The following is a 23,707-nucleotide window of genomic DNA, read 5'->3' on the forward strand; positions in this document are numbered from 1 at the left end:
GTAAGTTTGAATATTAGAGCAATTATTAACTAATCCGGAGGAGAATCTTTGTTTGAGAGCATGTGTAGTTGGAAAGAATAAAAACATTGTAGCAACCCTGATCGAAATACATATACTGCTTAGGCTTGGTTTGCCAAGGGACTCGCAAAATGTAAGCTTAGGGGAATTCTTGACAGTCGATAACGTCAACTTTTATTAGAACTTTAAACTTGAAGGAGAACATGAAAACACACTAGTCTAGGGTTTAAACTGACAATTTCCACAATTTTTGCATATTCTGTATTTTCTAGGGTATATTTTCAGAAAAGCTGAAAAGAGGGGATTCAAGTGCATATGTACCGCAAAACTTATCCGCTACAAAAAATATCATGAACTGGACGGGGGAAGACTTTAGAATACACCAGAGGAAACCGGGGGCCAGCGGCTGCCAGGTGGGGCTGGCCGGCCCCACCATGGCGTCGGCCGGCGCCCCAACTCTAGGGTTTTGGTCCCCCTTCTTAAAGCTTCCTCCACCAACTCCGAGGAGTCATCTTGGCCCTTGGTTAAGTCGGTTTGATCCTACGGCGCACGTCGATCCCACCGGGCAATAAATAGAGGGGCAGACCCCCCTCCCGGGTGGCATCAAGTCATTTGGAGATCCATTCATCAAGAGCCTTCTCTTGTTCATCAAGGCCTCTCTAGTTCATAGTTTTGGCCTAGTTAGATTAGAAGTAGAAGAGTTCCAGTTCTTCAGCAGGATCCGGAGCCCCTGGCGTCTGTGTGGACCGCGGAGTTCGGAATAGCTCTAGTACCTTTTTCTTATTGTATTCAATATTATGATTTAGGCAACATTATTCTTAATCTCTTATATATTCTTAATTGCAATAGTCATTGTCTACTTTGATTATATGTCTAAGATAGTTTGTTTGATCTTATTGAATTCATGTAATTGCTCGTATAGTGTTTACCCAATCCATGGGTGGGTAGATGGTAGACAATATGTAGGCGTGGTGTTTAGATATCTTGTTAATCTACGAGGGCACCCTGACGTGCTGGGTCGTGTGGTAGTCCGCGCAGGTGATAGCTGCGTTGGTTCCTCTATAGTCCACCCCCGTACGTAGAACTAACTTGGGCACGGTCGTGAAGGAGGTGACGGTTGCGTCTTAAAACCCTCATTAGTTGATGCCTCTTTGCATGTGATTATGATATAGGGTTGACTTAACAATGATTTCTAAATGGCACTAATTAGAGTTATTCATTGACATAGTTATAGAATTACCTTAGCATTTCTTCCGGAGTTTATCCAATGGCTAGCTATTACTTTGACTATAAGAGCTCTAATATTTATCTATTTATGATGACTGATCATTATTTATCTCGTATCTTTTATCAAGTGACTTATCCTTGTTAAGAGTAGGATTCTACTTATTGGTTACCGTTCACATCAATAGTATAAATTATACTTATAAGTCCTACATATAGACCTTCGAGCAGAGCTAGGCCATCCCAAGCTTCATAAGAGGCTTTGTTCAGAACCTATTTTAAAGGATGCCGCTCCCGAGGAATAGGAAAAACCCATATGTAATAGGAACGTTAGTAGTATCGTGAGTTAATTCGAGTCTTTTCTAGTTTGGTGTGAACTTGGTGTGCTTGCTGGATTGTTATTATGATTATGTGTGATTTGGATTTTTGTAATGTGTGCTGAAACTTTGTGGGCATGTCCACAAGTTCCCTAGTTAAGAACCTTAAGTAAGAACATGAATAATTAATTGGTTTGGGGTCATATTCTGTTTCTGTCCTTTGCTGTTTTCTGGAGCAGTCTGCAATGATTCTGGTATAATTCAAATTCTGTTCGTGTAAAGTTCAACAAATTTTTCTGGGAACACGTAGACGTTCATATCTTTCTAATGCCACAAGAATGACATTATTATCTGTTATGAGCTGTGAGTTATGGCTGTTCAAAGTTGAGGTTTCTGCGCAGTCTAGAATTCTGGAACAGTTTGGGTTGTGGCCAGTTTTTGACTAATTTAACTTTGGAATTTGCTAATATGATCTTAATAAAAGTTGTAGATAATTCCTTAATATTTTCAACGGTGTACAGAATGTATCCTTTTGAGTTTAGGAACTCGAGATATGACTGATTTTCTGAACTGCTGATGTTGGATGTTACCCAGAAAAATTTCAGATTTCATTACCTCTTGTAATTGTCATGTTGGATGTTACTAAGACATGTTTCTATACTTTGGAATGCAGATGGCAGCAAGGGGAAGAGGAAGAGGTAGAGGCAGAGGTCGTGGCATGGGTGCCAATGTTCCAATTACTGTGGAAGAGCTCATGCAAACTCAGAACAAGATGATGCATGCTTTCATGCAGCACCTTCAGCATCAACCTCCACCGCCGCCACCACCACCACCTGTTCATGTGAAGGACAAGCATGGGGAATTCATGAAGGGGAGACGTCCAGTGTTTACTCACTCTGTAGACCGTATGGAGGCAGATGACTGGCTGCATGCTGTGGAGAAACAATTGAACATAGCACAATGCAATGATCTAGAAAAGGTGCTGTACGCTTCAGGACAGCTACAGGGAGCAGCTCAGACTTGGTGGGAGTCTTATCAAGTTGCTCGTCCCAACCATGCTCCTGCTGTCACCTGGTAGGAATTTTGTAGAGATTTCAGAGCAAGACATATCAATGAGGGAATGATGGAGCTCAAGCAGGAGGAACTCAGATCTCTGAGGATGGGCTCTATGACTGTGGTTGAATATCATGACACATTCGAGCAGTTGGCTCGCTATGCCCCAAATGATGTTAGAGAAGATGCTGATAAGCAGCGTCTATTCATGAAGGGTCTCTACTATGAACTCAGGTTGTAGTTGGCCGAAAATACCTATCCTACCTTCCAGGCTCTGGTCAATCGTGCTATTGTGTTGGACAACATGCGCAAAGGGCAGGATAAGAAGAGGAGGATGCTAGCACAGGGTTCTGGAAGCAACAACTGCTAGCGTTTCAGTTCTTAGCATGGCTACCAGCAGAGGTTCCTGGGACCGATTAGTCAGTGGAACCGCAACCAGCAACCTCAGCGTTTCCAGAATAACCATAGAATGGGAATCGGTGCCCTCCATTCCCGCAGCGTAATCATAATCAATAGCAGAATGGTCAGCAGACACCCCACTCAGGAAATTCCAATGCCACCCCCGTGAAGATGAGTGCTCCTAATACTCCTACAAGGTGTTTCCGTTGTGGGAAGGAAGGACATATGACATATGTTTGCCCAGAGAAGTTTAACCCACAGAATAACGACCGAAGATCCACCCCTAATTCGGCAAAAGTGAACAATGTGGCTATAGAAACAGTTGAGGAGGCACCAGAAATTATGATGGGTACGTTCAGCATCAACTCTATCCCTGCTATAGTTTTATTTGATTCTGGAGCTTCGCATACATTTATTTCACAAGCATTTGTTAGAGTTCATAGCATTCCACTAGTTGCCATGAAAACCCCTATGCTAGTAAATTCACTGGGAGGGACTATACCAGTTTCTTATCAGTGCCGCTCAGCAAGTCTTTCTTTAAGGGGGGTAGATTTTCCTATCAGTCCTATGGTTATGAGAACTTCAGGCATAGATGTGATTTTGGGTTTGGACTGGATGAAGCAATATCAGACAAATATTAAGTGCAAAGAGAATGTAGTGGCTCTGACAACACCAAAGGGAGAACGAATTCGTGTTAATGTAGTAGTACAAGCACCACCCACAGCTACAGTGAACCAACTGAATGATGATGTTGATCCTCGGGACCGTGTAGTGAATGAGTTTCTGGATGTCTTTCTAGATGAATTACCAAGTGTGCCACCTGACCAAGACATTGAATTTATTATTGAATTACTACCTGGTACTGCACCCATAGCTAAGAGACCATATAGAATGCGGGTTAATGAATTAGAAGAACTTAAGAAACAAAAAAAGGAACTGCAAGATAAAGGGTTCATTCGCCCTAGTTCTTCACCATGGGGTGCACCAGTTATCTTTCTTGATAAGAAGGATGGTAGTCAGAGGATGTGTGTTGATTATCGATCACTTAATGAGGTCACTATCAAAAATAAATACCCCTTGCCTAGGATTGATGATTTATTTGATCAGCTGAGAGGTGCTTGTGTGTTATCTAAGATTGATTTGCGTTCTGGTTATCATCAATTGAAGACATAGAATTCGGATATACCAAAGACAGCTTTCACAACAAGGTATGAGTTGTATGAGTATACAGTTATATCTTTTGGTTTGACCAATGCACCAGCTTACTTTATGTACATGATGAATAAAGTATTTATGGAGTATCTTGATAAGTTTGTGGTGGTATTTATTGATGATATACTGGTATTCTCTAAAACAAAGGAAGAACATGCTGAACATCTGAGATTGGTCTTACAGAAACTTAGAGAACATAAGTTGTATGTTAAGCATAGTAAATGTGAGTTTTGGTTTTAAGAAGTTTCTTTTCTTGGTCATGTTGTCTCTAATGGTGGTATTGCAGTGGATCCTAGTTTGGTGAAAGATGTGCTGAATTGGCAACCGCCTACAAATGTAAGTGAAATTCACAGTTTTCTTGGTCTAGCTGGATATTATCGTAGGATCATTGAAGGATTCTCAAAACTTGCAAAGCCTATGACTGCTCTGTTAGAAAAGAATGCTAAGTTTGTATGGTCTGATAAGTGTCAAGCTAGTTTTGAGGAATTTATGAAAAGAGATTCACTACTGCACCTGTGTTGGTATTGCGAGATTTGAGTAAGAGTTTCTCTATTTATTGTGATGCCTCTCGCTTGCGACAGGGTTGTGTTTTTATGCAAGAAGGTAGAGTGCTGGCATATGCATCTAGACAGTTGAGAAAACATGAACTGAATTATCCTACTCATGATCTAGAATTAGCAGCTGTGGTCCATGCACTGAAGATTTGGAGGCACTATTTGATTGGGCATAAGAGTGACATATATACTGATCATAAGAGTTTGAAATATATCTTCACCCAGATAGATCTGAATTTGAGGCAACATAGATGGTTGGAACTGATAAAAGATTATGATTTGGAAGTGCATTACCATCCTGGAAAGGCGAACGTCGTGGCTGATGCACTTAGCAGGAAGAAATATGCTAATGAGCTTCTGGCGACACCTGAATCTGAGGAGTTGTGTGCTGAATTTGCAGATTTGAATCTAGCGATTGTAGTGAATGCTATGGAAATAGAGGTGACTCCTACTCTAGAGGAGGAGATATTGAATGGACAGTTGGAGGATGACAAGCTAAAGGAGATAGCACAGAATGTGGTACTAGGTAAGTCACCAGGATTCAGAATAGATGACAATGGTATGATGTGGTTTGGGAAAAAGGATATGTGTTCCAGAGGTGAAGGCTATTCGTGATATGATTCTGAGAGAGACTCATGAATCAGCTTATTCTATTCATCCTGGTAGTACTAAGATGTATCTAGATCTGAAACAGAAGTATTGGTGGCATGGCTTAAGAGGAATGTGGCTGAGTATGTTGCTGTGTGTGATACCTACCAGTGAGTGAAAGCTGAACATCAGAGGCCAGCTAGGCTCTTACAACCAATGAAGATTCCAAAATGGAAGTGGGAAGAAGTAGGTATGGATTTTATAGTGGGTTTACCACATACACAGAGAGGGTATGACTCAGTATGGCTGATAGTGGATCGTTTAACTAAAGTTTCTCATTTCATACCTATCAAAACTACATATAGTGGAGACCGACTGGCAGAGTTATACATAGAAAGAATTGTTTGTTTGCATGGGGTACCTAAGAAGATTGTGTCAGATAGGGGTACTCAATTCACATCTCACTTTTGGAAAGCGGTGCAAGAATCCTTGGGAACAAAGTTGAATTTTAGTACAACATATCATCCACAGATAGATGGATAGACTGAGAGGATCAATCAGATACTGGAGGATATGTTGAGAGCTTGTGCTTTGCAGTATGGAACTAGTTGGGTCAAGAGTTTGCCATAGGCAGAATTCTCCTACAACAATAGTTATCAACAGAGTCTTAAGATGGCACCATTCGAGGCATTGTATGGTCGTAAGTGCAGGACACATTTGTTTTGGAATCAGACAGGAGAGGCTCAGGTGTTTGGTATAGATGTGCTTAGACATGCAGAACAACAAGTGTGGACTGTTCGAGATAATCTGAGAGTTGCACAGTCTTGTTAGAAAAGTTATGCAGATACACATAGGAGAGAGATGGTTTTCGAAGAGGGTGATTATGTCTATCTGAAAGTATCACCGATGAGGAGTGTGAAGAGGTTTAATATGAAAAGAAAGCTAGCTCCAAGGTATGTTGGTCCGTTTAAAGTTTTGCAAAGGCGTGGAAAAGTAGCATATTAGTTAGAATTGCCTGAAAGTTTATCTGGTGTGCATGATGTGTTCCATGTGTCACAACTTAAGAAGTGTTTGCGTGTACCTTAGGAGCAAATACCATTGGAAGTGTTTTCTATTAAAGGTGATCTCACTTATGAAGAGTACCCGGTTAAAATATTGGAGATAGCTGAGAGAGTCACTAGAAGTCAGATTATTAGAATGTGCAAAGTGCAATGGAATCGTTATTCAGAAACAGAGGCAACTGGGAAGGAGAGGATGATCTGAGAAAATCATATCCGCTGTTCTTTGAAAAAGCACCGCTCAATCTCAAGAACGAGATTCTTTTAAGGGGGCTAGAGTTTATAACACCCAAAAATTTGGATTTCAATTATTAGGATTTAATTTGATTTATTTAAGTATATTTGTGAGCATTTAAATCTAGCATATAAATAATTTTGTGGAAATTAAAATCTATCATAAGTTTAGGAACATGTTTTGCATTCATGCTGGAGCATAGCTATTTTGGTGCTGGTTATTTCTGACTTTATTTTATTTTATTATGTTCAAAATTCTATTTAGAAAAGGCTTTGGAAAATGTTTGAGAAAAGAAAAGAAAATAAAAAAAAGAAAGAGAAAGCCACCAGCCCTGGTCTCGGCCTTGCTGAGGCCCAGGTTTTCCCGTTCCCCCTCTCCCCCCCCCACCTCGCACGGCCCAGTCCCCTACCCCGGCAAAGCTCACGGGCGGCCTGGCAGCCCAGCGCGCGCTGATCCCCTCTCTCCCTTGAACCGCTGACAGTCGGGTCTCGCTTTTCTATCTCTGACGCGTGGGGCCTGTGGGACAGCGCCTCCATCCCCTTCCTCGCGCCGTCACCGACCCGGACACTGCCAGGGAGGCAACCAACCCCGAGCCGAATCTTCCAATCCCGAAAACTTCGGGATTTCTTGCTATTTCGCGCCCTATAAAGCCTCTAGCTTCGCTCCTCGCATTGTTTTTCCACCCGTGTTGCGAAAAGCAAGCCCTAGCCGCGCACGGTTGGATCTCGCCGAGTTGGGAGCAAGCCGCCGCGCGCCGCGAGCCCCTTCCCTTTGCTCCTCGGCCCCAGCGAAGCACCCAAGCGAGTCCGCGGTGAGCTCCTCTATCCCGTGGAGTTTTTCTTTCGAAGTTTGGTGCACGGAAGCGAGAAAACCGAGAGCTCCGGTGAGCTTCCCATGGCGCCGCCGCGCCGGAGCTCTGGAAGCCGGCCGGCCGCCGCCTCTCTCCCCCTGATGGATCGTGAACTGTCCGATCGAAGATCAAGGGCCCAGATTAAAACGTACCCCTTTGCTGCACATTTTCATAAAGAGTCCCTAGAGTTTTGGATAATCTAACCCGTGGTCCAACGCGTATTCTTGAATTTACGCTTTCCAGAACTGAAAACGTATTCCTCTCGGTTAAGTTAAAATACGGTTTCCAGAAATTACAGAATTGCCATTGATATTGTTTTGCTCATAAAATACTCATTCATATTTACGAGCTCTACATGTTAGTAGTATTATTTGCCTGTTTTGAAACTTTTTAATTTTGCAGTAGTATTTAATTATTTATTCTTCTATAGGAAATCTTAAAAAATTCATAACTTCTACTTTTTAATTCCGATTTTCGTGAACTTTACGTTTGTGTGATTGTAGCACTGCGTAGAATATTTTTATAAACTTTTATCTGTGTTTTACCACTGTTGGTGTAATGTTCTAATTATAGCTTGTTTGCTTTGTGTATGATTATATCCATTGGATTGCGTGTTGTTGATTGATATTTGAGAATAGATGGTGAGCCGTACGTTGGTGAGCAAGACCGAGCTTTTGACGACCAGCAGTAGGCTCAGAAGAGCTTTGATCAAGGTAAGTATAACTTGGGATCATCCTTGTTACCTATACATTTATAAATGCACATATATATCATATGCATGTTTCCACCTTGTCGACCTTAGCAAAATCATAGATGATTGTTACCTGGTTTCCTTGTTACATATTTGATATACATTTTGGTGTAGTTATGCTAGTGCTTAATGTAATCCATGATCTTGTGAGATGATTAATAGCTATGCAATGAACGTCAAAAGATGACTAGTAACCATATGAGTTCTTGTCTGTAAGTGATCACCGGGATAACAGTGCAACCATGAGGGCTATAATGGCTCTGGCTTTAGCTCAGTATGAAGACTTTTTCTAGCTTGTTAGAGGTCACTCGTAAGGGCACTACAGGGGCTTGTCAACACGGGTATAGTGCGAGCCTCTGTCCTTATGTGTATAGGCTGCGCGTCATTGTGCCATTCGGAAGAGGGGCTCTTTATCTTCTCGCCTAGGAAACGTTGTGGCCCTAACTTGTTAGATGAACTTTTGAAAGGCTTCATAGTGATTTGTGCTGACCTCTCTAGGAAGGGGCTTAAGAGATTAGCTACCTCGGGCAAAAGGGTAAATCATGACTCATAGGTAAAGATGTACAACCTCTGCAGAGTGTTTAAAACCAGTATACTAGCCATGCTCATAGTTATGAGCAGCCTTGGGGGTTCTTATACTAAAGATGAAGATTCTTATTAAGTTATTATGTTCATTTGATTATCGTTTAAGCTAAGGGTTAATTAATGTTACATTTGATCATGTGATTATTGGATTATTTTTGCTACCTTGACAATTACTATTTAATTATGAACATGCTACCCACTATTAAAAGCAAAATGCAGTTAAACCAGTGTCAGCTTTTTGAGCCTCATGAACCCCTGGTTATACTTGTTGAGTACGATATGTGCTCACTCTCGCAATTTCCCAACACCCCAGCTTATGCAAATGATGACAATTGGAATGAGGACTATCGATATGAGTATTAGGTTTGAAGTCAACCAGTCAACGTTTGTCCCTATGTGAAGCTTCCATCGAGAGAGTTATTTATTCTTATTATCATTATTGTATAAGACTATGTGATTTATTATCGTTCTGCTATGTAATAAACACTACAATGATACATTTGAGATTTGTTTAATTATGTGTGTGACTGTTTCTGGGGCACATATGAGTCTTTTATGCATCCTATTTTGTTCTTAAAATATGGGTGTGACAAATTGGTATCAGAGCATTGTTGACTATAGGACACAAACCTAGTTAGTAATGGTCGAAAATTTAGGTCCTTTACTTTACTTCATGCTTCCCACTATGGTCTTGTTATTTGCTAAAAGTTTTATGTTGCTCTATCTTGCTCTATTGTGAAATTATTGCATCTATCTGATCTATGTCTAAAAACTTTTTGTACATGCTGCCCCATACCCGTAGTGCTGCACGCATAACTGCTGAGGAGTACCGTGCCCTGTTCAATCCAAGGAGGCATCATGTGGAGGGTGTTCCTGAGCTGGCAGATGAGGAATCACGGGTGGAAGCTTAGGAGGAGGATGTGCCTGAAGATGAGGAGATGCAGGATCCACCTCCACCACAGCCTCCTTAGCTAGCTAATACACGCATGGGTTGGACTACAGTGCTATGGTTTCCAGAGTCAGACCCCAGGGCTTTCTTCCATGAGCATTTGGAGTTGACATTGAACCGCTACTACCCAGATTTGCAAGCCACTCTGGAATATTGCTGCACCGAGTACAGACACCCCCTGAGGAGATCACTTTGGGATGCAGAGCTGGTAGTCAAGACACTAGATGCTACAAAGGGGATTCGCAGGGTGGAGTCAAAACACCTCTCTCGAATCAGTTGGGACACTGTAAAGGGGAGTATGGCTGATGCGGCTTACCAGGCATTGGTCTTTTACCGTGGCAGACGCTTTGAGGAGGCCCAGTACATCACGACATACCACTACCCTCGCTTCATGCTAGAGGAAATGACTTGGGCTATAGAAGTTCCAAATGCTGCAGAACCAAAGCTTCAGGCGCAGGTGGCGCTGACTTCTGAACTAACCGTCAAGCTGATCCAGTTGGAGGATGAACTACGCCATGAGAGAGAACTCCTGGAGCGGGAGCAAAGGTAAGCAGATGACCTTCAAGCAGAGCTAGGCCATCCCAAGCTTGACAAGAGGCTTCACTCAGAACCTATCTTAAAGGATGCCGCTGCCGAGGAATAGGAAAAATCCATATGTAATAGGAACGTTAGAAGTATCGTGAGTTAATTCCAGTCTTTTCTAGTGTGGTGTGAACTTGGTGTGCTTGCTGGATTGTTATTATGATTATGTGTGATTTGGATTTTTGTAATGTGTGCTAGAACTTTGTGTGCATATCTACAAGTTCCCTGGTTAAGAACCTTAAGTAAGAACATGAATAAATAGTTAGTTTGGGGTCATATTCTGTTTTTGTCCTTTGCTGTTTTCTGGAGTAGTCTGCAATGATTCTGGTATAATGAAAATTCTGTTCGTGCAAAGTTCATCAAATTTTGCTGGGAACGAGTATACTTTCATATCCTTCCAATGCCGCAAGAATGACATTATTATCTGTTATGAGATGTGAGTTATGGCTGTTCAAAGTTGAGGTTTCTGTGTAGTCTGGAGTTCTGGAACATACTTTTTGGAATGCTTGTATGTACAACTTTTATTTTAGTTATTTCTTCATTTAACAAAGTGGTATTAAAACTTTTTCTTACAACTTTCTATAATCATGGTCTTCATGTGACAATGATGTATAATTAATAGCACTTGATATGAACACTTCATCATCCAAAGGTATAAAACAAATGGGAAATGTAAACATGTTGCTTAATAAGAAAGAGTAGCATAAGGTACAAATGATAAGTGATACATGAGTACATGAGTAATGACAGCATGTAGAATCTAGCATGCTATAATCCTTCCTTGTCCATCATGGCACACCCAGGGCAATGAGGTTTGTGGGATACTCTTCTGAACATTTTTTATGTTCTCTTGAAAGTTTGTAAAAAGAGACATCTCGCTGTACTAGTTAACATCCTCCAAATCCATTACACCATCAACTCCTATAATTTGTTGCTTTTCAGGGATAGCTACGTGCTTCGGCTTTTGGGTACTTTTCTTTTTATCCTTAGAAAGGATTTGTTCCACATAGCAGGCTTGTGCGGCACGGTTAGCAAGGATCCATGGATCATCTATGTAACCTACTTTACTTAGGTCAAAAACTCTCTGGCCATAGTTGTCTATAGTGACATGTTTATCTTGAACCCATCAGCATCGGAACACTGGAATCTGTAGGCATGGACCATATTCTACCTCCCATATGTCATCAATGAACCTAAAGTACGTAGTTGTTTCACCAGTTGCATCATCTACAGCCTCACATCGAACGCCAGTATTCTATGCCATGCTCTTGGTGTCCCTATAGCTGGTGGAAAATGAGAAGCCACTAATGTCATAGCTCTGCCATAATGTGACCTGGCTTGACAGTCCAGATGCTAAAATCTTGATGGTTTCTGATTCCTCAGTCATGTCCAAATCCTTTAGCCATGCGGTGAACTGACGCTTGTGTTCCTTGTGTACCCAATCATTTGTGCATCCTGGATTCTCCTCATGAAGCTCTTTCATGTGCTACTCAATGAATGGGTCCATTATTATGAGTTGTTGTAGTATGTTGTAATGTGCCTCTAGGACTATGTTGTAATCTGGTAGGATGAATGATTTCCGTCCCATCCTCCCACGTCCATCAAGCCTTCCCTCATGTTGCAATGGTGCCTTCCCTCAATAACAAGACAACCAATGCCAAATTAGAGAGCACAAATTACTTAGCTACACAAATAAGCAATGTGACTAACAAGGTTACACAAACCAAATTAGTCACGCAAGGGGAACTACTTCTAGCTACTCAAGCAAGAAGGTAACTAGCAAGCTACACAAGCTAACTAATTACAAGAGCAACTACACAAGCACAAGTATATCAATGTAAGAACAAGCTTGTGTTAGGGACCTGCAAACCAACGGGGAGAACAATGTTGACACGATGATTTTCTCCTAAGGTTCACTTGGTTGCCACCAAGCCATTTCCTCGTTGAGACAAGCTCCAAGGTTTCCGCCTTTCCTCTTGCTAGTGGTGACCCACATGTCACACTCTCCCACGTGGAGTGCTTACCACAAGCTCTAGCACTTGACCTAGCCAGACCACTTTTCACCCTTCATGTCTCGCTCAACTAGAGTTGCTCTTTGTGATCCCCACCGGGTGAGCACCGTACCCCTCACAATCTCTTCTTCGGAGCACTGCACAATCTCCTAGAATGCTTCAACAGAGTCACAAGCCACCAAGCCGTCTAGGTGGTGGCAACCTCCAAGAATAACAAGCACCACTGGCTTGCAATACGAACACCTAGTGCCACTCGATGCTATCTCTCAATGCAATGCACTAGAATCACTCACTCACGCAATCGGATTATCACTATCAAGCATATGTGAGTTAGAGGCTTCACTAGCACTCCCCAAGCATGGACACTAAGTCCCAAGGGTGCCAAGCACCAGCTAAGGTTGGCCACCACTTCTATTTATAACCTCAAGGGCTAAAAGAATAGCCATTGCCCCTTCAGTGGGCAAAACTCGTGGGCACCAGACGCGCTGTAGGGAGCCACTGGACGCTTAACCCCCTCATCCGGTGCTCAGACGACAACCATGTGTCACTAGCCGTTTGAACACGACCATTGCCGCCAACGTCTCAAACACATACTCGCACCTAAAGCAGTAGCACCAGACGCTCTGCTGGTCCACACTGGACGCGTCCGGTGCACACTAGATCCATACACAGAGAAGGTGTAAAACACGTGGGGTCACCAGACACAACCATCGGACGCTCTCCTGGGCATCCGATGGTCACTGTTAGAAACACTCGCAAATTTACTGCTGACGTCATGCATCACTGGACGCACAAACAGTGTCCGCCCTACGTCCGATGCGTGTGTCCAAAGCGCACTGCTCAATCGCACCAGAAACTAACAATACACCGAACGCGCAGGCTCAGCGTCTGATGCCTCCGAGGCCAGTGTCCGGTGAGTGTTTTTCGATTCCAGTGAAAAACACTCCCGCAACTTCTCCAAACATTCCACTGGCACAATAGAAAATATATACTTAATTTTCTCAAAAGCGCCGAATCCTGCCGAGCTTGGAGAGAGGAACCCAAACCCCTCTCTACCCTAGGAACACTTCCTCCGTTGCAAATGTTCTAACACCATCAAGTGTACACCACCAAGTGCAAGTGTGTTAGCTTTTCACAAACATTTTCTTTGAAGGAGTTAGCCTCTCAACTTGCCATGCCACTCGATCCTAACACGTATGCAAAGTTAGATCACCCAAGCGGCACTAGATGACTGATATGCAGACAAGTTTGCCCCTCTTGATAGTACAGCCGTCTATCCTAAATCTGGTCATAAATGTCTCTACAAACCAATGACCGATGAAATGGAAATGTCCTAGGTTATACCTTTGCCTTGGGCATCCCATTCCATCTCCTTTGATGTTGATGCTACACATGCACCAACCAATCACCAAATGATATGATCCACTTTAAATCATCACATGACCGTATTGGTTCATCGATCTTGACCTCACTTGTTCTTCATCATTGCCTTCTTCCATCTGTGCCATGTCTTGCTCAAGCTTCACCGTCACACGCGGTCCCTCGCTTCAAAGCCTCTGACTTGCCCTTCACTCTTGTAACCAGTCCATCGAGCCAAACCTCATATTGATCTTCTGCACCTTGGTCACATGACTCCATGTCATGTCTCATATGCATGCAATGAGCTCCTCCATTATCATATAATAACCTATGGACTAATCTCCTGTGTATCTCACATAAACACTTTTAGTCCACCTAAGTTGTCACTCAATTACAAAAACTAGGACCTTTCATGGTAGCCACCTTTTGTGCCTCATGTATGTTAGATGCAGGAAGAGACACGTGCCATGTTCCATCTATGCACTCTACACAACCAACCTTTCTCTTGAACTGGCCTGATAATGAGAAAAGAGCAGGGTAATCATTAATTGTAACAATAATAATTGCTCTTAGTGTGAATGTGTCTTTGCGGAATGCATCAATCATTTCCACACCTACTTCCCATAGTGTTTGCATGTCTTGCATTAAGGGCTCTAGAAATACATCCATATCAACTCTAGGTTGTGTAGGTACAGAAATAAGAATGATTAGCAAAAGATATTTTCTCTTTTGACACAACCATGAAGGAAGGTTGTATATTGTCAGGATCACCGGCCATTTGTTGTGCGTGCTGCTTCTCTCCTCAAATGGATTCATTCTATCAGTACTCATTGCAAACCTTACATTCTATGGTTCATCGGCAAAGTCTAGATATTTCTTATCGAAATCTTTCCATTGCTTTGCATCGGCTGGATGTCATAACTTTCCATCATCTTTCCTTTCATCAGAAGCATGCCAGGTCATAAGTTCTACATCTTCAGGGTTTGCAAACAAACACCTCAAACGATCAACCACGGGGAGATACCATATCACCAAAGCAGGAATTCTTCTCAACACATAATAGTCCACTTCTTTATTGCTAGTGGGCTTTGAGCGTTTGTCTTGTTGAGTCTTTGTTTGGGTCTTCTTTCACTTCCTCCCTGTAGAAACAGAGGCTGGATTCTCTTCCTCTCGATAATCTTTGTTCGTCTTGTACCTACTGGCACCACAGTTTGGACAGCTGTCTAAGTCTTTATACTGATCACCCTGATATAGAATACAATGATTTCTACATGCGTGGATCTTCTCAACACCTATCGTAAGTGGACTAACTAGCTTCTTTGCATAGTACATGTTAGCAGGGACTTTGTTCTCCTTAGAAAGAAGGTCTCCAAGTACACACAAGAAAATCATTGAAGCTAGCATTGGACCAACCATGTCTAGCCTTTATCGTCAAGAACTAAAGAACAGCCCGTAATGTCGACCACTGTTTGGTACTGCCTTCTTCAAGGCTTCCATTCCCTTCATGAAGAATATTGATGGATCCACACAACGGTTCATTATTACCTCTAAGAAATCTGCATCTTCAATGGCATCTATCTTAGCATGCTGAGTTTCATTGGCATCAGATGTAGCATTATGAGTTTGATTGACATCTGGCATAGCATGATGGGTTTCATTGATATCTGGCATAACATGACATTCATTGACATGTGACATTGGACACTCCATATTGATGTTCGTTGCAGTGTTGTCAGTTGTCCGCATATAAGGTGCAGAACTACCCTCACTATGTTTTGTCCAAATCAAGTAGTCCTCCATAAATCCTCTTCAAACTAGATGGGAAATGATTAGTTCTACATTGTCAGATACCACAATATTTTTGCAGTCTGTTCATGGACAGCATATGTGCTTCGCCTTTATTCTCTGAGCATGTATCTTCGTGGCATCAATAATTTTTTGGACCTCCACTACATATGACGGGTCTAATCTTGACAAGTTGTACATCCATAATGACCTCTCCATATTTAGCTGTAATTAGTTAAGAACAATGTAGGTCAATCTAAAAACAAAACTAATATAACCCCAAACAATCATAACTAAGATACTAACCTCCTTCGATTAAATAGAGATGAAAACCTCTCCCTTACAGAGTTTACAATTTATGGAATTTACATAATTGTTTAAACTCATTTTCAAAATTGTAAGAAACAATTGAATAAAATTTAGAAATAATTGAAGGATTTCTATGACAATCTTTACTATATGAATTTAATATATGAATTTATAAAGTGTTATTCATCTGAAAAAAGATAAACTAATATAAACTTCAAAATGTGCTCTTCTCTATTGCATAGATCTACTCACAAGAATTCTAAAAAGTATTTATTAACTATTTTCTAAATTTTGTATAATTTACTATGAATTTACATAAAAATATAGCTAAAACTCTCTCTCTCTCTTGCCCTATGAACCCAAACCCTAAGGAACAATGCATGATGAACCCTAGATCCAGAGCACCACCAATACAAGAATTAAACCAAAAAATAACTAAAAATGACATCAAGGGCACTAACTAACCATTTGAAAGTTTGTCACCAAAGAAATAAAGATCAAAACCTCCCTTCTTGGAAATTGTTTTTGTCTGGACCGCCACATTGTACAGCTCACGGGAGTAACTATTCTTGTCTAGAGGTGGACGAAGGGTATTTATAACAAGATTTACACAAGCGGATTATAATGAGGACCGCCCGTGTAAATACAATTAACATAGGTGGACCTCTATACAAACCGCCTGTGTAAAAAGGTACATTTTCACAGACGGTGTTGTTAAGACAACCGACTGTGTAAATACCATTTATACAGGCGGTTGATATTGTAAACCGCCTGTGTAAATAAACCGTTTACACATGTGGTTGATTTAAGAGAACCGTCTATGTAAACACATTTACACAGACGGTTCTTTTTATGAGCCCATAGAATTTTTTCTACTGCATTATGAAATTATGAACCGCTTGTGAAAAAAAATAAGATGCCAGTAAAAATGATTTTATACTAGTGCCGCGTGCCCAACCAAACAGAAGAAGTAATATCTGTTCCACTCTCATTACCCGCACCCATCCATTACCTTTACGTCGTACTTCCTTTATCCTAAATTATCCTATATTATAAAATATTTTAAAAAATTTTAGAGACTCAAAGTATCTCAAGTTTAACCAAAATTTATTATATCATAAAATAATAACATTTATTATACCAACTAAATATTATTAGATTCTTATTAATTATATTTTTATAGTATACCTATTTAATGTCATAAATTTTTATATTTTTTTTATAATTTTGATCAAACGTGAGATGTTTTTGACTCTTAAAGATTATGTCTCATAGTTTGGAACGGAGGGACTCGTTTCTATTTTTGAACCAAACGGCACCGTGATAATAAGCGGGTCCACAGGGATGGAGCTGGGCCCACAGGGATGGAGCAATTCCTCCACAGACCCGCCCGGTGCTACCACTTGGTGCATTTGTTTAGCGGAGATACGACGGTTTGCACGGAAGAGACGAGAAACGAGGCTACGGTATATGCAAGGAAAGTAACCAGCATCTGCACCTGCCAGCCAGCTAGACAGGGATGATGATCATTTGAGATCAATTAAATATCCGATCCTGCTGCCTCGTTTTTAATCAAAAACTAATCTGCTCCCTCGGGATGTCATAGCTATAAATTTGTAGTCCATATATGATGATACAGGCAGTGTGTTGCAACTAACACCATGGACGAATACTTTGTTGACCTGCCATACCCAAACTTATGCTTGTACGGCTCCTGCCTCGTGCTTGCAGTCGTCGTCGCCCGTGCCATCATCCTCAGCGGCAGCGGCAAGAAACCAGGTGGCCTGCCTCCGGGCCCATGGCAGTTACCGGTGATCGGCAGCCTCCACCACCTGCTGCGGGGGCTCCCGCACCACGCCATCCGCGACCTGTCCCTGCGTCACGGCCCGCTGATGCTGCTAAGGATCTGCGAGCGCACGGCCATCGTGGTGTCCTCCGCTGAGGCCGTGGCGGAGATGTTGAAGCGCCACGACGCCGCCTTCTCGGAGCGGCCGAGCAGCCCGGGCATCGAGGAGCTGTCGAGGCACGGGCAGGGAGTCATCTTCGCGCCCTACGGCGACCACTGGCGCCTGCTGCGGCGGATCCTCATGACGGAGCTGCTGAGCCCGCGGCGCGTGGAGGCGTTCCGGCACATCCGCGAGGACGAGGCGGCTCGCCTGGTCTCGTCGCTGTCGTCCCTGCCTCAGCCCGTCGACATGGACGAGCGGCTGGAGGTGTTCGTCGCCGACTCCTCCGTGCGCGCCATCTTGGGCGACCGGTTGCCCGACCGCGCCGCGTTCCTGAAGATGGTCAAGGCAGGGCAGGACCCGTCGTCGCTGTTCGACCTCCGCGACCTGTTCCCGTCGTCGTGGCTCGTGCGGATGCTGCCGCGGAGCCGCAAGGCGGAGCGGCACCTCCAGGAGATGTTCCGGCTCATGGACGACATCCTCGTGAGCCACAGCCAAAGGAGGGTCGACGATGATAGCCCAGACGGGGGCGGTGGTGGCGCCGTCGACGAGGAGCATGACATGGTGGACGTTCTGCTCAGGATCCAGAAGCAAGGCGACATGCGTGTTTCTCTCAACCATGGAGTCATCAGGGCGGCGCTCATAGTAAGTAATAACCTCTCTTATTATTAGCTTATTATTATATATATTCCTATCCTATACTTGAAACGTATATATGTGTTGGTTGTTGGTCCAGGATGCGGTTGGTGCAGCACTTGACACAACATCGACTACCCTCCGGTGGGCTATGGCCGAACTAATCGCAAACCCAAGGGTGATGCACAAGGCGCAGCTTGAGATTCGACGCGTCATGGCAGCTGGGCAACAACGACGAGTACATGAGGCGACTCTAAGGGACCTACACTACCTGAAAGCAGTGATCAAAGAGACCTTACGACTGCACCCTCCTGCCCCGTTCGTCCCAAGGGTATGCTTGGATGATGGCATCAAGATCCAAGGCTACCATGTGCCGCGGGGGACAATAGTCGTCGCCAACGTTTGGGCTATTTCCAGGGACCCAAAGTACTGGGAGGACCCAGACATGTTTATACCAGAGAGATTTCATCAGGGTGACCCCGACCACCACCGCTGTTTCGACTTCAAGGGGTTCGATTTTGAGTTCACTCCTTTCGGGGCTGGGCGCAGGATGTGCCCCGGGATGAATTTCGCTCATATGAACGTTGAGATTGCTCTGGCTAGCCTCCTGTACCACTTTGACTGGAAGCTGCCAGATGGAGCTACACCGGAGGAGATTGACATGACAGAGCTCTGGGGCGTTACTGTCGCTAGGAAGGCTAAGCTACTTTTACATCCCATTCCTTGTATTCCAGCTGCTGCATCGATTGATGCATAAAATATTTCCATTCACACAAATAATAAAATGATATTGTCACATCGTTATTATTTAATTATTAGTCGGTCAAATTTGACTTGATTGCGTGATTGTGATCAATCGCCTCTTCTTTAATTTTTTTGCGCCACATCGCCGGCCACTTTGTTCCTTGACAAGTGAACTAGCGTTTGTCGGATACCTAGGCTAGTCTCAGTTTGTTAATCTGCAAACACGCGGCGGCGTGTAGTTAATATGTTAAACAGCACGCCAGCAGGCTAAAGATCGGATCGGAGTGACTTGTTCTTTTGCTAAGCGCAGGAATTTGCTCACAACACAATTTGTTAATGTCTTGGCTGCTAGCTTATCTTTTATTTTGCTATGGTACAAAAATACCTTTCTCTGTCATTTTTTAAACCATAGTGGACGGACGAGTGGTAGTGAAAACTACCTATACTAGTCATGACCTATTGTTTGTTTCGTGGATTTCTGAAAGAATCATTTCAAATACGGTATAACTCTCATAAGTTATAGGACCATATATATTATACTCAAGAACCATAAGAATTTATTCGAATTGATTGATATTTCTCACAAAAAATATTTAAAAAGGGGGCCAATAAGACAAACGAATAGAGCCTTAATCTTTAGCTAGGTTGAAAGGAGAGATCGAATCTTTAGTTGGCTACATAGTAATGGTTGTTGAGGCAGGTCAATGACTAGAGGATTCATAAACAAGGTAAAATGGTTCTAAGTTTAAATTTATAAGAGGATCAAAGGATTAAAAATAAATTGTGAGGGACCTTTATCGAGCTCAATAAAGAATTGAAGACTCTTTGGATCCAGTATCGGTAGTAATTGCATAGTCAATGCGAAGGGGATACAAATAAAAAGGAAGAAACTTGATGTAATTGAGAAACCAAACAATTAGTCAATGATAGAAGTATGGAAGTTCGTTTCAAGTGGTTGTTGTCAATCAAACAAAAAAACTGTAATGATTACAATTAAAAAAACTAGCTAGCCCACGCTACGAGGATCACTAGAGAATTGAAGACTCGAGTATCTCCAACAGTTTTGCATATTGCTTTTGCATTCTTGATTTTTGTTAAAATTCACAAAAACACCTCGTCAACAGTTTTGCATATTGGTTTTGCATTTTTGGAAACTTGGCAAATCCCAGGAGAGGCTTGGCATTTATGCGAGTCTGTCCGCGACTTGGCAAACACCGTTCTATCGCGACTCCTACGCGTGACCGTAACTCCCAGGCGCGATCAGAAAACTCCTCTCGCGCCATATCTTTCCGGTCCGGACTCCTCCTCTGTCGCCATATATTTCCGCGCCGCCAGCCTCCTCTCGCGACCGATCTCGAGTGCCGTCGTACTAGGTACAGACCTCCGGAAGGGCTCCAGGGGATACCGCCGCCGTGTCTACTCCTAAATCTTCATCAAGGCGGCACTAGGGGAACTTGCACTGCTTGCCGATCTCCAGACACTTTTTCCGGTGACCGACCGTGGAATTGCCGATCTCCAGGGAGCAGCTACCGAGCCACGGGACAAAGCAACTGGCGGCGGACCTCCTCAACGCGAGTGGCGGCAGACTTCCTGAACGCACGAAGAAAGCCCGCGAACGGACCGAGACCGCGCGCGCTGAAAACTTTCGGCATTTGGGTCCATATTTTGGTAAATGGCAAGTCAGATTTGCAAAACTCTAGGAGATGTCTTGTTTTTCTCCTTCCCATTTGCTTTTCAAAGTTGGCAAACTCCAACAAATGGCAAAGAAAAAATGCCAAATTGTTGTAGATGCTATCGGTAGAAATTGCATAGTTAGGAGGGATACAAATAAAAAAGGAAGAAACTTGATGTAATTGAGAAACCAAAAAAATTAGTCAATAAGAGTAGTATGGACGTTCGTTTCAGGTGGCTGTTGTCAATCAAACAAAAAAAACTATAATGATTACAATTAAAAAAACTAGCTAGCCCACGCTGCGAGGATCACCTGGCTAGTTTATTTTGATTTCATAGTATATAATGTGGTTGCTGCTGAACGAGTCATATGTAACACCATGTTTATTCTTTGATGAAAGCAGGCAGGGATTTGTTAGTCGCAAGAGAACGGAGAAGAGATCATGCAGGTTCGAGCGACGCATCCTAGTCCGACTCTTCTAATCTCTCTCTATTAGTGTGATCTACAATAAATATATTACTAACATCTAAATAATAGACATATTAATATGCAGTATATATAAGATACGTTTTAATTATTTTAACTATATAAGAAAAATGTTATTATTTTGTTCTCCATATATAGAAAGAACAAACGTAAATCTTGGAAATCTTGAGGTGCATAAGCTACATCAACAAAAGAACAGCTTATCGGGAAACACCAAATTAATTTGGGGTGTATCTTTTTTTCTCTTTCCAAGCAATCTGGAGGGATATTAGCTGTATGCATCGCCAAAGTGTATTCCACTATTTAGGGGTGCCTTGTGTTTGTGTTCACCCGATCATTAATGACATCTTGCCATGAAGTGCCTGTGTACTTAACTTCTTTTAATGAAATATGTGCTAAGCATGCTTTCAAAAAAAATATAGCTTAGTTGGATGCTTTTATTTGGTTGTGAGACATGACTAGTTATTCATATTTTATTACATGCATATATATACTTTTGAAATATATATGCATGTAATAAAATCTAAATAATTAGTCAACATGTCTCGCAACCAATCAAAAGCATCCAACTAAGCTGTAAATGTTTTTAAAATAAATAGTCAACATTGTCTGATATCATTGACAAACCTTATAGACTTAGGCCTTGTTTTGTTACACCTGAAATTCAAAAAATTTTCAAGGTTCTCCATCATATCGAATCTTACGCACATGTATGGAGTATTAAATATAGATAAGAAATAACTACATAGTTTATCTGTAATTTGCGATACAAATCTATGAGCCTAGTCAGCCCATGATTAGATAATAATTATCAAATATAAAAGAAAGTACTACAGTACCAAAAACTTTTACCCAGAGACCTAAACATGGCCTTAAAATCCCATGTGTACCGGCAACTGATGGCTTATTCATGTAATTTGCTGTGTGTGCGCGCGCGCGAGAGAGAGAGAGAGCTGATGTCTGTCAAGGCTTTGCAATTGGGCAAGGGGAGGCGATCATCAGTCCTTTTCTGCTGCAGTGCTTCATAAATAATTGGGTGGAATGACCGGAGAGAGGGGAAGGGACACGTTGGGGATGCCATAAAAATCAAACATGGGTGTTGACCTGGAAACATCCAATACACATCAAGACAACCGATATATGTGTTTGGAAACTCATGATCTAATAGTGAAAAATAAAAATGATGACAGGGCTTAACATGGTTTTAGATAAATCAGAGTTAATGACTGTGAGGGGGTTCCATCTATATAGGTTACTAGAAAAATTCACAGCGCGCGATGACTCTCGTGCTATTATTACTAAGCATAATGTATTTAGAATTTTCACGTATAATTAGAAAATATAAGCAACGCTACTACAGAATGAGTCATTGGTCGATACCCAAAATCGTCAAAAACCTCGGCCTTTTTGCGGCCCGGGGTTAAAGGCCCCTTTAACACCGGTTCGTAACACGAACCGGTGCTAAAGGGTCCTGCCCAACGGCTACTGACTTTTGCTGTCGGGACAGAGACCCTTTAGCACCGGTTCGTGTTACCAACCGGTGCTAAAGGGTCCCTTTTAGCACCGGCCAGTGCCATGGGCCGAGGTAAAGCCTTTAGCACCGACCATTTAGCACCGGTTTGTGTTATGAACCGGTGCTAAAGGTCCGGTTTATAGGCCGGCTACCTCTTCCCCTCTGCCCATTCGAAACCGAGAGCACCATTGTTGTTCTTGGAGCTTCCATTTTGTTGTTCTTGCTTGGTCTTCCTTTGTTATTCATCTCCGACGCCCATCGTTGATCTTCTTCGACTCCGTCATCGTCTCTTCATGCTTGGAGGTGACTAACTGCATCCTTTCTTGTCTTTGTCATGTTGTTTTTGGCTTGTGATTTTCCCATTATTTTTAGCTCAAATCCACTTTGTTATTTTGAATCATTCACTTGAATTAGTATCCATATATATATATATATATATCATATTTCATGGTTGACCTAGTATTAATGTAGTTTGCAAGAATGAATTATAGTATCTTTTTATGATCTTAGAAAGTAGGATAGTTCAAATTAATTGGTTTGTTAATATCACTTGATAAGTTTTTATTACTACATAATGTCCATTGTTTAATTTAAAAGATTTGTTGAAGTAACTAGACAAATAAAGGATATTATTAGGTTCTTCTTCAATCATACATGTTTACTAGTAAATGTGGAATTTATAATTGTTTAAAAAATGAGTATGGATATTAGATGGCAACCGTGACCGGCTCTTCGGTCTCTCAACGGGTTCAAAAGCGATACCGGCCGGAACTCCCTCTCATTACTTATGGCAAGTGTGGGCAGAAGATTGTGATGGAGTACAAAGTGTCGAAAAAGGGAGTAAACAAGGGTCATATATTCTACAAGTGT

At 42.2% G+C, this 23,707-nt stretch overlaps 1 protein-coding gene across 1 annotated transcript; it reads left to right on the forward strand.

The window, feature by feature from the left end:
- LOC8081692 (cytochrome P450 71D8) lies at nt 17,424-19,218 on the forward strand. The gene is made up of 2 exons (XM_002451987.2): nt 17,424-18,431; nt 18,523-19,218. Exons 1-2 carry the CDS (start codon nt 17,502-17,504, stop codon nt 19,177-19,179), a joined length of 1,587 nt encoding a protein of 528 aa, XP_002452032.1. The 5' UTR covers nt 17,424-17,501; the 3' UTR covers nt 19,180-19,218.

This window comes from Sorghum bicolor, chromosome 4, assembly GCF_000003195.3.
Source record: "Sorghum bicolor cultivar BTx623 chromosome 4, Sorghum_bicolor_NCBIv3, whole genome shotgun sequence".
Taxonomy (NCBI): domain Eukaryota; kingdom Viridiplantae; phylum Streptophyta; class Magnoliopsida; order Poales; family Poaceae; genus Sorghum; species Sorghum bicolor.

Coding starts and splice junctions, on each gene's coding strand:
- LOC8081692 (XM_002451987.2), top strand. CDS start 17,502: ATGGACGAATACTTTGTTGACCTGCCATACCCAAACTTATGCTTGTAC. Junction 18,432..18,522: donor TCATCAGGGCGGCGCTCATA/GTAAGTAATAAC, acceptor TTGTTGGTCCAG/GATGCGGTTGGTGCAGCACT.